Source organism: Molothrus aeneus, chromosome 13 (genome assembly GCF_037042795.1).
Source record: "Molothrus aeneus isolate 106 chromosome 13, BPBGC_Maene_1.0, whole genome shotgun sequence".
Taxonomy (NCBI): domain Eukaryota; kingdom Metazoa; phylum Chordata; class Aves; order Passeriformes; family Icteridae; genus Molothrus; species Molothrus aeneus.
The window spans coordinates 1,965,176-1,979,958 of NC_089658.1; the positions used below are offsets into that span (position 1 = coordinate 1,965,176).

At 53.4% G+C, this 14,783-nt stretch overlaps 1 protein-coding gene across 4 annotated transcripts in view; it reads right to left on the reverse strand.

Moving 5' to 3' along the window:
• ZNF609 (zinc finger protein 609) overlaps positions 1-14,783 on the reverse strand; it is an 87,375-nt gene that overhangs the window by 59,217 nt on the left and 13,375 nt on the right. For 3 of the 4 annotated variants that reach the window (XM_066558652.1, XM_066558650.1, XM_066558649.1), the window contains exon 2: positions 13,650-14,514. In XM_066558652.1, the coding sequence (XP_066414749.1) occupies positions 13,650-14,396 (747 nt within the window). In that variant the 5' untranslated portion in view covers positions 14,397-14,514. The remainder of the gene's footprint in view (positions 1-13,649; positions 14,515-14,783) is intronic. The other variant, XM_066558651.1, reaches the window with a different exon arrangement.

The window sequence follows — 14,783 nt, forward strand, 5'->3', positions numbered from 1 at the left end:
TTTTAATAGTGCCTTGTTGATTGTGAATTGACTGAACTGACCCAGAGCAGCCAATCCTAGCTCCTTTGGGAGAGGCACAGGCAACATACAGCCCATAGAAGTGTGTTAAGCTTCCTCCAGCAGCTCTGACTCTGCCCTTTAGGAAGCAGATGGCATCCAAACCATATTTTGCTTCAGGGCCACGCAAGTTTGGAGAACACATGCCGTGTGTACCTACATATCTCATCAAGGAAGAAGTTCAGCTCCCTGTCACTGCACAAGTTGTCAAACAAAGTCACAGCATAAGGACATGCGATTTTTAGCAAAAACACTGCCAGAAGGAGAATGACAAAGGGGGCAGCATTAAGGCTGCTGTGCTCTGCTGAGCTCGGCACCTCAGCAGGTGCTGAGAGCCAAACTACTCCAATGTGGCACCAACCTACTTTCAGATGGATCTTCATACAAAACCTCACAGATTATCTGCATCACACTGCCACCATCACATCCTCAACACCTAAAGTTACACCAGCTATCACCCTCATTACATCAGCTCGTCACAGGAGATGACAACCCATCCATGAGCAATCCATTGTGGGGTGTGAGGAAGATGGATGCGTGCATCAGCAGTGTTCCCATCAATCCGACCACACTGCGTGCAGATCTCTCCTCTCAGGGATTCAGTCACTCAGCCACAAACTCCCAAAACTTCCCTGACTGCTATTAGATCACCTCAGGCAACACGTGACAAATTCAAACACTCTTGTGGAAAATTTATAGTGCTCCAACCTCCCAGCAGGAACAACAATCTGGAGCATTTGGGGCTTCCTAGGATGGTTCTTCATGCTCACCCACAAATTGTTTTACAAGACAAAGTCCCAAGAGCGGTACTTAGTCTCAAGCAAAGATTATTTTTGGCAGCTTTATCAGAACAGTTCTCACTCCCTTAATCTCTCCTTGGATGAAAGCACATTTAGGAAAACAGTCCAGATGCTGGAATATCAGTAAAACAAAAAGCAGTGGTACAATGCAGTCTTGAAAAGCCCTTTACAAATAAACACAACTTGGGGGGGGGGGGGGGGTTCTGCTCAGCAATTTCTGGTTTCTGCCAGGCACACACTTGTAAACCAGAACTACATGCTCCCCTCCCCAGGAATCAGAAAACAAAAGCTGGTTTGGGTTACCCAGCTGCAGGACACACATGCAAGAACTGCTCTTGCAACTCTCCTGCCCCTAAATGGTCAAGCTACTCATACCACTCCATGGATTTTTAATCAAATATTCCAAAATAACAATTTACAAAAGGAGTTACAGCTGAGACAAGAAACTTGGACTAAGAAGATGTTATGGGAAACTTGCCATCAGCTCTAAGTGAGGATCTGGGGAGCTGAGATTTCATTAGCTCTCCAGATGAAACAGCAACAGGTTTGTCCACTCCTCACACATCTTAGTTTGAAACCGGACATCATCCACGAAGGCTTTGAACCTCATAGCAGATTTCTCACTCCCAACAGCACTCACCAGCAACAGCTCAGCACCACTGAATCACAGACCAGTTTGGGTTGGAAAGGATGTTCAAACTCTCTTTCCAATCTCCTGCCATGGGCAAGGACACCTCCCACTATACCAGGTTGCTCCAACCCCCATCCAACCTGGTCTGGAACACGTCCAAGGACGATGCAGCCACATCTTCTCTAGGAAACCTGTGCCAGGGCCTCACCACCCTCACAGGAAACAATTTCTTCCCAATATCCCATCTAACCCTGCCCTCTAGCAGTGGGAAGCCATTTCCCCTTGTCCTAGCATTCCAGACCCTTGTCCAAAGTCCTTCTCCAGCTCTCTTGGAGACCATTTAGGCAGTCAAAGGGGCTCTAAGGTCTCACTGGAGCCTTCTCTTGTCCAGGTGAACACCCCCAGTCCTCCCAGCCTGGCTCCAGAGCAGAGGAGCTCCAGCTCTCTGAGCATCTCTATGGCATTCTCTGGACTCACTCCTGCAGCTTCTGATGTTGGTCCTCCAGACTGGAGGCAGCTCTGCAGGTGGGGAATCACCTGAGCCGGTGTCCCCCTCCCTCCACTTGCCAGCTCCACCCCTCTGGATGCAGCCCAGGTTGGCTTTCAGAGCTACAAGCAGACACTGCCAGGCCACATCCAATCTGTCACCCACCAGCATCCCCAGGCCCCTCTCCCAGGGCTGTGCTCAATCTGTTCTCCACCCAGCCTGTTTTTGTGCTAGGGATGGCACCAACCCAGGGGCAGGACCTTGTACTTGGCCTTGCTGAACTTCATGAGTTTCACATAGACCCACCTCTCCAGCCTGCCAAGTTCAACCTCTTGAAGAAATCCAACCACACCACAAGACTCTCTCAAACTCCAAGGCCACTATTAGTAAAAATTACACCAACTCCTCCTCCTGAACCATGCTGGCCATCTCCAGCAGGTCTGGGATGACTTTCATCATCTACTCCCAGAAGACTCAGCCTCATTTCCAGCTGACAAGTCTCCAGGATTTTGAAGAAGGTTTATTTTCTCCCTCCCCTCCCAGCCAGGGAGGGCAGGAATGCTAATGGCATCCCATTAAATGAGCCAGAAGAAACCCAACCCACCTGAGCCAAGGCCCTGTCTTTGCCCTTCCCATTCACTGGCAATCTCAGCATGAAGTGTGGTTGTCAGAAGATTTCTTGGGCTTCCTTAAGTTCTTCTGCCAAGTTCTGATTAAAATCCTCCTAAGTGGTTTTCTCTTTATTCCATTTCCTAGAACTGAGAAGCAAAGCAGACCTGAGAGCAGCTCTGAGTGCTGGAGCTAACAGCCCCCAACACAACCAAGCCATCTGAGTCTCCCACACCAGCTCATTAGGATCAAAAGGAAATTGAAAGCAACGCTCCTTCCATCTCCCATATCAGACCATCAGCTCCCAGAGGAGGCTGGGTTTTAATGGCCTCACTCCCTGGCAGGAGGCTGGGATTGCTCAGCTGACAGGGGCTGCCGAGCCACCTCAATGGGCGCTGCCTCAGCATCGTGTTTGAAACAGCTCAACCAGGAAGGAACATTCCCAAAGGCTTTGGGACAACACACAACAGTGAAGCAGTGGTAAGGAGTAAAGCACTGCACTGTAACACATCTCTATGCCCAAAAACATCCCATTTACTCCAGTCTCTCAGCCCTACTTGACATGCTCTGGTTCATGATGGTGACTTCAAAAGAGAAGGCAACCTCTCATCACAACCTCTCATCACGGGCTCCTTGTGCTACCACCTTGAGATCTGCACCAAACTGGATCCCCTATTTGCCCAGAAAAATCTGTCTGCTTTCTTTTGGTAGCCTGGAGGATGAAACCATTGGTTTCTTGCCCAGAAACAGGCACCTGCAAGTCTAGTCACTCATTCCTGTGGCCAAAGGCTGGAGGCCATCAGGTCACCATGAAGATGGCTCCTGTCCTCCCAGCCAAGAGCTGAGGAGAGCCCCTTCCCTGTCAGAAGGCAGACACATTTGGTCCTGGGGCTCAAGCACACTGAGAGCACTGTACAAGGGTGGTGCAAGGGAACCCCAAAACAGCCTCTGTTCATACAAGAAAAACCAGAAACAGATGTGCTGCTGCCCTCTCTGCTCTGTCCTCCTCCTTTGCAGGGCCCCATAGAGGGAGCTGCTCCTGCCAGAGCCTGTACTGATGAGTACACAGCCTGAAAATCCCAACAATTCCATTTTTTAATGCTGTGAACCTCCTCATGATCCCTGGGGGAACAGGCCTACACTGACCCTACTGAGAGACCACGTGGACAGGACACACACTGGTCCAAGCTACTGCTGAGGGATCTATCACAGGGAACACCAACAGCTCCTGTTTTCTTGGTCCAGAGGAAGCAGCAGGGGGGGAGCACAGGCTGTGAGCCCCTCTAAAGCAGGGCCTTTTCCTGGGACCTGGCTCTTCCACAAGCCAGGCAGTGATCTGGCAAAGCCATGGCATATTTGGTCACGTTTAGGTGTGGTTTCACATGCAACCTTGGCTTTTTGTATGCAAGATCCAGACCCAGTCTGAGAGCTAAACCACCTGCTCTCCCCACTACCAAGGGGCTTTGACTCTTGCCCCAGGTCAGGCAGCTCTTCCCATGGCCATAGGGGTTTGACCAAAAGGCTGGTTTCCTTCAAAGGGCCATTCACCACTCAGCCCCTCCAGCTCCCTCATCCTACCCACAAAGAAAAGCACTAATAGCCAGCCTGTGAAACCATAAAACACTAATGCCCAAAAAGTTCCTGCTCCTTGAAATGTTAATGCTGAGCAAAGAAAGAAACCTTCCTGTCAGCAAACCAGGTCCATGATACATAGACACAGTCACCTTCCTCCCCTCCAAGCCACAGAACAGCAAACAGCCCTGGAAACCCTGAAATTTCTCTCTGTGTACAAAGCCCCCACAGATCCACTGGTCCCACCTGGGCAGGAGAGGCTTTGCCAGCACAGGATAGCTGTGCTTGATGACCCTGTCACCACCTCCAAGAGCTGCCTGGAGCCCAGCCATCCTCCCCTTTCAGCCTTGGAAAGCAATTTCCCCTGGCCTCTGAGCACAGAGCCCAGACCCAGTACTCTTCTGCTCCTCCAAGCCTTTCTTAGCCATTTGATCCCCAGAACTTGGCTCCAGCTTTCATAGATTCATAAAATCTGAAGAAGACCTCCAGTGGCTGGACCTCTAGCCCAGTCATTAACCCAGTGCCACCACGTTCACCACCAAACCCCAAGTGCCACAGCCACACACTTTTTGAACACTTCCAGGGATGGTGATTCCCCCACTTCCTTGGGCAGCCTGTTCCAACAATGCCTCACCATCCTTTCACCGAACCCTTTCTTTGCTCCTTTCTCCTTGCAAAGGGGCATCCATTCTTTACACCACATGGGTCAGAGGGACACAGAAGTGCAGACCTGGGGCTTGGACAGGATCCCAAGCTGGCAGGGCAGCACCAGCTGGAAATACTTTCCTGGAGCTGGTGTAGTCACAGTAGCCATGGCTCTCAGTGTGCACCATGTCTGGTGTGGGACCACATGGACATTAGAGCCTTTCCTCTGCACCACAGCCATGATGGAGCATCCCAGCTACAGTGGTACCAGTGATTTTTGGGATGGCCTTTCCTTTCAGACAACAGGCCCCAAGACTCCACTTGCCACCATCCACAGACAACCCACCAGGTGGCTGCAGCTCTCCCTCCTCTGGTCCAGCCCGAACACAGGATCAAGCCCCAGCTCCAGGGTCCTTTTTCTGTGGGCTGATCCCAGGATGGTGACCACCAGCCACATGGCATGCAGTTGACTCCAGAACACGCCTCAGCCATCTGTTAACCAGATGAGAGGGCCATTCCCAGTGTGGGAGGCAGTGTATCTGCACCCCAAAGAGTGGAGAGAGGGGTGGGAGGGTGAGCAGGGGGAGTCTGGGAACAGCATTTGCATTGTACCTGGGGAAATAGCACAGCACTGCATTTCTGGGGCTAACTGGGGGAGAGACAGAGCTTCCCAGAAGGAAATTACTTTCTGCCTTGGGAAAAAAGCCAAACCACAACCTGTGGTAGGACAACCACAGGATTTGTAGCTGCAATGGTGCCTTCTCTACCCAGAGCACCCTTGTGCTCCCCCCAGCAAACCCCATGCTCAAGCCTAACAGGAGCAGCCAATCCATGCAGAGGACAGGGGAAACTCAGACACACAGGCTCCAGCAATTGCGTTAAGGGAGGGCAGCCCAGGGGCTTCTTTTACTCCCTCAGCACCAGACAAAATCCACTTTTGAGCTTTATCACATCCCATCCCCTCACCAAAACAAGGTGGCTCCACATCCACATCCCAACCAGAATTCCAGCTCAGGCCTGAAGAGCAGGAATGTCCTCTGCACTATTCACCACAACACATTCCAAGACATCCCAAGTGAACGAGGGCCAGACAGTATTTTAAGGTAAATCTAGATACCAAGTTTTAAAGCCACTTTAGGGGAAGAGTCAGCAGATGTGAGTAGATGCCATCACCTCACAGTACAAAAGCTCCACGGTAGCATCTTCCTGCAAAGGGATTTATCCTGCCTACAGAACACTGGGATGGAGCTGGCACCATTCAGCTGGCAAGGCTGGGGGCACAGGAGGAGGAGGGTGGGGAGCACAGGCACCATGTGCTTTCCTGGGTTCAGCAGAGCTTGCCAAAGCTACTGTGAGCCCTGTGAGAGGCCAGTGAGCCCCTAAAACCTTTACACCACAGCATGGCCCCAGCAAAGCCCCCATGTCCAGCCCCAGGTGCCACTACCACTGCTATGCCACCATCTCCAGCCCCAGTGCCATCACCACTGCCCATGCCCCATCCATGCCAGCCCACAAGCTGAGCTCACCCCAGAAAACCCTGAGCACATTTATTTACATCAGATCAGTTCCCTGAGCTGGTCTGTGGGCAGGAATGAGTAACAGGGACAGGAATATCTCGAGCAGATGTTGTCAACGAATACAACATATCGTCAGGCTGCTGGTGGCTTTAAATCATTCCGGAGCCTGGCAGTTGCTTCCCAGCCCTGGGCTGCTCTCCCAGCTGCTGCTCAACAGCTCTGAGCCCTGGGGTGGCTCCTCCCGCACCCAATGAGTGCTCAAGCTCCAGGCCCTGATCACCACGAGGTAGGAATGTCACAAAACCACCCCAGAAAGTCCACAGCAATCACCACTGCCTTTTCTCCTGCCTAACTTCAGCTCTGGGGATATAAGTGTGTTGGCCCTCTTGCCCAACACATCTCCAGGGTTGCATGCATACAAGGATTCACAGGGAAGATGGATTTCACAGCTCCAGCCCAAAGCATCCTCGAGAGCAGCAGCAGAGCAATGCAGCACTGTGAAAGCAGTGGCACAGAAGATGTCATGCCTGCAGCAAACAGGGAAAAGGCAGCGAATCCCCAACCAAGCAGCCTCTAAAAGCATAGGAGGGGAAATGCAGGCAGCCTGTGCTCTGCTGCCCTTTCCTGTGGCCTCCCTGGCTGCCGGGTGGAGAAGCAGCTTTGCTCATTAGCGGGTTATTCCTGGCACACTCCCCCTGCATCAGCTCCCCGGCAGGGCTGCGGGAGCAGCTCGCTGGGTTTTGAAGCCTTCGGGGTTGCACAGCGCTCCAGAGGCGCAAATCTTCCTTTAAAGAAATCTCCCTCGGCAGATAAATGGTGCTGGGTAACTGGGGTCATTAGGCTAATGAGCAGCTACCGCCAGCCTGGAAGCAAAGCAAAAAAACACCACAGAGTCTACCAGAGCCCGTTAGCCTCAAAATCTGACCCATCTCCAGCAGCTGCCATCGCTCTCAAGGGAGGAATCAGGTCCATGAGTCAGCAGGATCAATCACCCGCCGGCCTTCCCATCAAAATCTCTCATCAAAGCACTGGGGGAGCAGATTTGCAGGTCACTTGCACCAAGGAAGCTGAGAAGGGGCTGTTCCACCTCTGTCTCCCCTCTATCAGCCCCTTCATTACCACGGTGTCATTCTGCTCTCACGCTTCAGGAGTGGGGAGGTTTTTTTCTCTTCTTTCCCAGCACTGCTCCATTTCCTACCACCATGTCCTTGACAGGGAGCCACATGTCCTGCTGTCCATTCTGGTGGAGATTGAGCCATGTTTCGGCATGACAGCCAATTCACTGCGATACAGCAATGCTGATGGGTCAGGCATCAAAGCTAACTCAGCCTTTCAGTCCTTCCTAACACGGCCATCTGGGAAAGCAACCAGGGAAAGATGCAATTTTCCCTTTGCAAAGCCTTCAGAGGTGGGATCAGCTGGAACTCCCAGCCTGCTACATCCAGTGGTTATAAAAGAAAGCCCACATATAAATAACCTCTCAGCAGGAGCCAAAACTCCAGCAGTAACCCCATGGTTTGAAGTGAACGAGGCCAATTTCCTCCTTTGTAGCTCTTGACACATGTTGGCTGCGTGCCCCCTTCTTGCCTTGTTCCTAGAGCAGAAGGCTCTGGGCGGCAGAGCCGGGGACAATAAGGAAATGAGTGGTGTCATTCCCAAGGACTCCCAACACAGCTCTGTCAGCAGCTCTGGAGGCAGCCAATTCCAGCACTGCTGGAGAAAAAGAACCACGGCGAGAGGATCAGGCAAGAGCCGGTAGCTGCCTGCACGTCCTTGCCACCTCCCTGAGCTGCCCATGTCACGCTGGCTGCCACTGCCTGGAAAGAAACAAGCCCTGCAGAGCAAGGGCTGGGAAACAACTTCTCCCCAGGGTTTTGGGCATGAAGAGGTCCCTACCCAAGCACTGGGCTTCCCACATGCCCTAAAAATTCCTGGGGAAAAAAAGAACAGGGTGAGCACAAGCTCCAAAGCCAGCTTTGGAGGAGCTGAAAAAGAAACAACTGTTTTCATCAAAACAGCTCCACTGGGAGTTTCTCCATCCAAACTCTGGCCCTAAGACAAGGAACCTCACAGGAGTCAAAATCCCAAGCACGTCTTCAAAGCAGAAGGCTGGGATCACCCCCAACATCTCATCCAGGTTCTCCCCCACATCAAGAAATGATCCTAAGAGTGTCTGTGGCCATCTCCTGTTAGGCTTAGAGCCAGTTGAGGGACTGAGAAATCTCACCTCTTCGAGCTGGAGTCACACAGGAATCCCTCACCCCAATCCTTGCCGCTGCATGCACAACCAAGTCTCATCCCTTCCCCCAGCAGTGCAAAAATGGCTAAAAAAAGGCAACCATGCTTTCACTCCAGGTAAAGGATTAATGGTGCAGGACACCTGGGACTTGGGGGTCCCACTGAGGCTGTAGGACCAGCACTGGAGGCACCACGCAGGTCTGCAATCCTGGATTAGGGCAAGAAGGTCCACAAAGGTGACACCAAAGCCACCCTGCAAACTGCTGGATAAGCCAGCAGCAGCAGGGACAGTGCACAGATGCATTTTTGGGTGTATTTCTTTTTTGGCAGCTGCCACTGGTGGTGTCACCACCCCACTGTCTCCATTGTCACCTGACCCCAAACACTCCCTCTGTTGCCACACTGTCCTCTCACAGAACTGCAAGGGCATTTTCACACCAGTTTTGGTGTGAACACACTGCAGTGTCCCCCATCTTACAAGAGCCCCTCTCTATCAGGTCACCCACAGCAGGGATGTCTGCTCTGAGCACGCACAGGACATCACTACACTGTGCCTAGGGAGAAATTCAGGAGAAAAAAAATGCACCGGTGCCTTCCACCCCCTCTCCCTCAGAGGGACACGGATGAATCCACCCTCCTGGTTGCCCAAAACCGCAGCACACGTGACCCAGAGAGGCTTTTCAGAAGAGCCGAGTCTCCAGCGGCTTCTGTTTGCCTTTCCCTTGTCTGCAGCAGCATCACATCTGGATGCTCGTCAGAAGAGAAGGAAAAAAAAAAACCCCTCCCTCCTCCTGCTGAACAACCTCTCAATCAAAACAAAGCCGGAGCGGCAGCCAAGAGCTGGGAGGCTCTTTTGTTTAATGCTCAACATCCCCCGGCTGGGCCAGCACGCCCCAGAGTGCCGGGAGCGGGTGCAGGGGCCCGGGGTGGGCAGTGTGGTGGGTGCAGGGCTGCTGAGCAAGGGGCCAGCTCAGCCACCAGCCCCAAGGCCAGCTCAGCCATGCCACAGCAGCTGGTGGGGCAAAACCAGCGCTGCTCCTCCGTGCACGGCCATTTTGCTGAGCTCGGCTGCTCACCGAGCTGCCATTCCCTCCCAGCACCAGTGTCCCTGCAAAGCAAAGCAAAGCAAAGCAGAGCAAAGCAAAGCAAACTAAACCCCAACTCAGCTCCAGCCATCCCCAGTGACCCAGGGACTGACCCAGCCACTGGTCACCATGCTCATGAGTCCACCAGCACAAGCTCTTTTCTCTCCCGGCTGTATTTTAAGCTCCCACTGCTGCCCCTCCAAATATTTTTTGGAGCTCCGAGGACCTGCCCAGGCACTGACCACAGCCAAAAGCAAACCTTCTCAAGGGGCTCAGCCCATCCCATCCCAGAGATCCTGGAAAGTCTCAGCAGGGTTATCACCAACGGGTTTCATCAAGATCAGCCCCATCTCTGAAGAAGTTAATTGCCTGTGCCCCAACACACTGATGGCATCAGGTTTGAGGAGAACACGTAACAAGCCAGGACACAGCAAAGATCCACACCAAGAAAAAGGATATTTGGGATATTCAGCTCCTGAGGCTTCACCCCAGAAAGCAGCAACCAGAGCCATGGGGTCATGCTGTCAAAAGACATCCAATGGGGCCCAAGGGCCATGTCCACAGGCTCCATCACTACTGTGTCAGACATGGGAGCAAGGGTGAACCCCCCTACGGACAGAGCCATGGAGCACCAACTGAGGTGGAAAAGTCTGGCAAAACCCAAAGCTCCTTCCTACACCCAACAAGGACTCGATGGCTGCCAAACCCTACAGCAAGATATTGGAAGAACACAAAAGCAAAAGTAGAGGCAAATGGGGCGAGCTGGTTGGGGCAAGGGCTGGCTGCAGCATTGAAGCACCTCATCAAGGAAAAACGCTCCCTGCCAAAGCGCTCATTATTCCAGCCATGGAGATACAACAGAGCCTCCTGGCTGGCAGCTACTGGCTCAGCACATATCTCTTTTGTCTGACCTCCAGGGAGGTCACCCACCCCAGGCTGCAGCAGTGGAGGGACAGACAGTCTCCTTTTCTTCATCTGCAGATGGAGACCAGCTTCCCTGCCCGAAACAGAAGTGGGAGCAGCGCAGGGTTAAGCAAAGGACAAGCTGACGGAGACCAAAGGTTGGCCTGAGTCACGCTGTGGCTGTTCCTGTTTCAGTCTGAGCAAGTTTCTTGCTTGCCAAGCAGGGTTTGTCCCCAGGCCAGAATGAACCTGCCACCTTAATCCTCTCGATGCACTGCCTGGAGGAGCTGCCCTCCCTCCCACAGCCAGCAAATACCTCTGCTCTTGGCTTGTCCTTTGGACTCCACATGCAGTTTTTGGGACGTGGTTGCAGCTTTCAGGAGACAGGATGAGCCCAAGGCCACATCCCCCACTGCATCCCATTGGTTCTCCACCCTGCCCCAGGCATCCACCCAGCCTCAGTCTCTTCCTCAAGACACAAAACTGCTTTCCCACCCCTTACCATGCAGACACCTTTCTTCTCGCCCACAGCTTTCCCGACCCAAAGGAAGCCATCCAGCTGCCCCCAGGAGGCTGATGAAACACAGACAATGCTTCCTCCTAAGTGACACATGTTCCTGCAGATCCAGACATCAAATCCCTTCTCAAAACAGGGATCAGCCCTCCAGCCTGAGCTTTCAGCAAGGGGGTTATGCTTCAATCTGGACAACTAAAATGGCAGAACCATCCTCACCAGGTGTCAGCATGGAGAAGATAGAATCATTTGGGTTAGAAGTGACCTTAATGCCCATCTTTTCCGCCTCCTGCCATGGGTAGGGACACCTCCCACTAGACCAGGCTGCTTCAAGCCCTGTCCAACCCAGTCTGGAACAGTTCCAGGGATGAGGCAGCCACAGCTTCTCAAGAGAAACCCGTGCCAGGGCCTCACCACCCTCACAGGAAAGTGTTACTTCCCAATATCCCATGTAGCCCTGTCTTCTGCAAGTGGGAAGCCACTGCCCCATGTCCTGGCACTCCTTGATCAAAGTTCCCTCTCCTGCTCTCCTGGAGACCATTTAGGCACTGGAAGGAGCCCTGAGGTCTCACTGGAGCCTTCTCTTCTCCAGGTGAGCACCCTCAGCTCTCCCAGCCTGGCTCCAGAGCAGAAGGGCTCCAGCCCTCAGAGCATCTCCATGGCCTCCTGTGGACTCACTCCAGCAGTTCCACATTCTTCTCATGTTGGGATCCCATGGCTGGAGGCAGCTCTGCAGGTGCAGTCTCAGCTGAGCAGGGCAGAGGCAAAATCCCCCCACTTCCCCTGCTGCCCACACAGGAGGAACGAGCCCACGACACAGAGGGGTTTCCAGGTGCCAGCACACATGAGCAGGGTGTGTGGAGCTTCTCGTCCACCAACACCACACATCACACTGGTATCTCCAACTGCAAAGAGTTTCTGCAGCAGTATCAGTGAAAGAAATAAATCTTTAATTGCAAGAACACAGCAAAGCCGTGCAGGTTATGACCCAAGGTCCAGCCAGCTCCAGTGTTGGCTGTCACAGCAGCCAGCACAGATGGCTGAGGGAACATAACAGCCAAGCATGTTGAGGTATTTCCCAAACCAATTCCCAAGCTTCTGTCCTCCTCATGCTTTTCCCAAGCCAAAACACATTGCCCTGTACACCCCCCCCGATGAGTTTGTCCTCCACAAACCCACTCAGGTGCCCCAAATCACAGGTGGACTTTCAGCATCCACAGCTTTTAGCAGCAGCATTCCAGTCCATCATGCAAAAGAGCATCTGCTGTTCTTCCTGGTTTCATCCACTTTGGTTTCTTTGCCAGAACAGACAAAGGAACAAGATGTCTCCACACCCCTCCTGAATTTTACAGGCTTCAATCACCTGCCCCAGGATGCCACTGTGCCCTCCCCACCCATCCCAGTGCCCACATTGTGATCCCCATGCCAAAGCAGAAATCCTCCCAGGGAACCTCTGGCTGCAAACATGATGACAATGCTTTTCATATTCCCCAGCCACTGTCCTGGCACATGTTGATGGCAACAGGGCAAAGCCAACTCAAGCACACACACTTGTGATGCTCACCCTGTGTGTAACATACACACGGCTTCACAGGCACACACCAGCAACACCCTGTGTGCAGCTGGCACAGAGGAAAGCACAGACCTCCACACACTTAAAGCCCTCCCCATCTGAACCAGAAATCACATCGGCCACTGTGATTCCTCAGAAACCAGAGAAGAGTCCTGAAAAGTGGCCACATCCAGACACAGAGTAGCCACCCAGAGCCCAGCACCACCCAGATGGACAGGCAGCCACTCACCCCACTGGCCATCTGCCATTGACAGGGCTTTTAGAGCCTCTGGTGACCTGGAAGAGCAGCTTGGCCAGCTCAGCATCACTGCCACGTGTTAGTAGAGGAGTGACATGTCAAACATCACCCACAGCCACCCCCAGCCCTGGATCACCACCAGAAGTGGGACAGAGCCCATGTACCATTGACAGACCTGGGAACGAGGCGGTGACTCCTGTCAGCCCTGCTCCTTGTGCTCACCCACATGCCCATGCAGATCCCACATCCACTAATGTGTTATGGGATCCTTCTCTGCACATGATGCAACTGGAGAGAAACACATTCCTTTGGGTGCTGCAGGAAACCTTGACACACACGGTGAAGCCAGCATGACACAGAGCACAGCACACGCTCTTTGTGTCCCCTTGGGACATGCAGCAGACAAAGCACGAGGGCATCACCTTCACTTCAGAGTGACAGAGGCTAGAGAGGCCTGGACCTATTCCACACAGCCAAAGCACTGAGGAAAACCAAATCTCAGCAGGACGGTGCAGAGAACTCAGTCTGCAGGTGATTTGCTCACACATGGTTCCCAGAAGCCAAGCTGGACCAGTGCCATTCCACTGCCATGTCCAGACACCAGCACATCACATGGCCAAACCACACTCACACCAAAACCAGGAGGCACCAGCCACGTGTCAGTGCTGGCCGCAGCAGGACAAGACACACAGTCCCACCCCTTTGTCACCCACAATGCCATGTCACAGCAACGCCATGTGAGCAGCAGCAATGGCACCCATGCCCCAACACCTTTCTTACCTTTTCTGACTTCACCTTTTTCAGCTGTCGGCACTCACTTTCTCCATCCTCCAGTTCCGACTTTACTCCCAAGGGATTGAGCGCAGCTCCCGTGTCAATAGCTATACTCCCAAGCTGCTCAGCAGCAGCAGGCTCTGTCCCCTGGCCCCCGTCATACTGTCCCACCCTCACTGCCAGGGCCAGGGGCTGCAGCACGCTGGGCTCCTTCTCTGCTGCAGTCCCCGCACCCTCACTCCTTTCCTTCTTGCTTTTGGACGAGCCGCCCTCCTTCTCCTTCTTGGAGCCAGCCACACTGCGAGACGCCTTGGCTGACTTCTCCGAGCTCTTCGGGGTGACGGTGGGCACCAAACCACCCGAGTTCGCACCATCCCCAGAGCGTCCTTGAACCTCCTTCTTGCCACCAGCTCCCTCACTGGGAGTGAACAGGGAGGACCCTGGGGTCGGCTTCCCACTGTCCTTACCAGTCTTGCTCCTTTTCGACTTTGATTTGCCCTCCTTGCCTTGCGGGCCTGGCACTGGGCTCACAAACTTGATGTTATCCGGTAGTGTTGCCACTGCGTTGGGTGCCGGGAGCCCCACCTCCTTGGAGCCCGACATTTCCAATTTCTGCTGATCCTTCTCCAAATCAGCGTCCAGGTCAATGATGAGATTCCCTACACCAATGTCCCACTCATCCCCACTGTCATACGTCTCAACCGGGTTCGCATCAATTCCTTTCCCTCCGGAAGCTCCGCTGCTCAAGGACATCTTAGAGTTAACGGCCCCTCACGATTCAAGGCTCTTCCCTGCCTCTACGCCCTGGGGGTCTCCTACGTCCTTGGGGGGCTTCCAGTGGTCCGGGTCTGCCCAGGTGACGGCATCGCTGCTGGAAGGGAGAGCAAAGAGAACAGGGTTACACATGAAGAGCCATGGACAGGCACACCTGCAGGGAGGAGAGATGTGGGCAGAGTGAAACCCCCAACCTCCCAAATCCCCCTCTCAGCATCCTTCTGCCACCCCCTAGGCTGGGGCTGCTCCACAGCCACCCCCGCAGCAGCGGCCATCTGGCACCGCTCCTCAATCAATACCAGCCCTGGCAGGTCACGGATCTCGGCTCCAACAAGACATTACTCACACATTTCCCCGTTCACCATT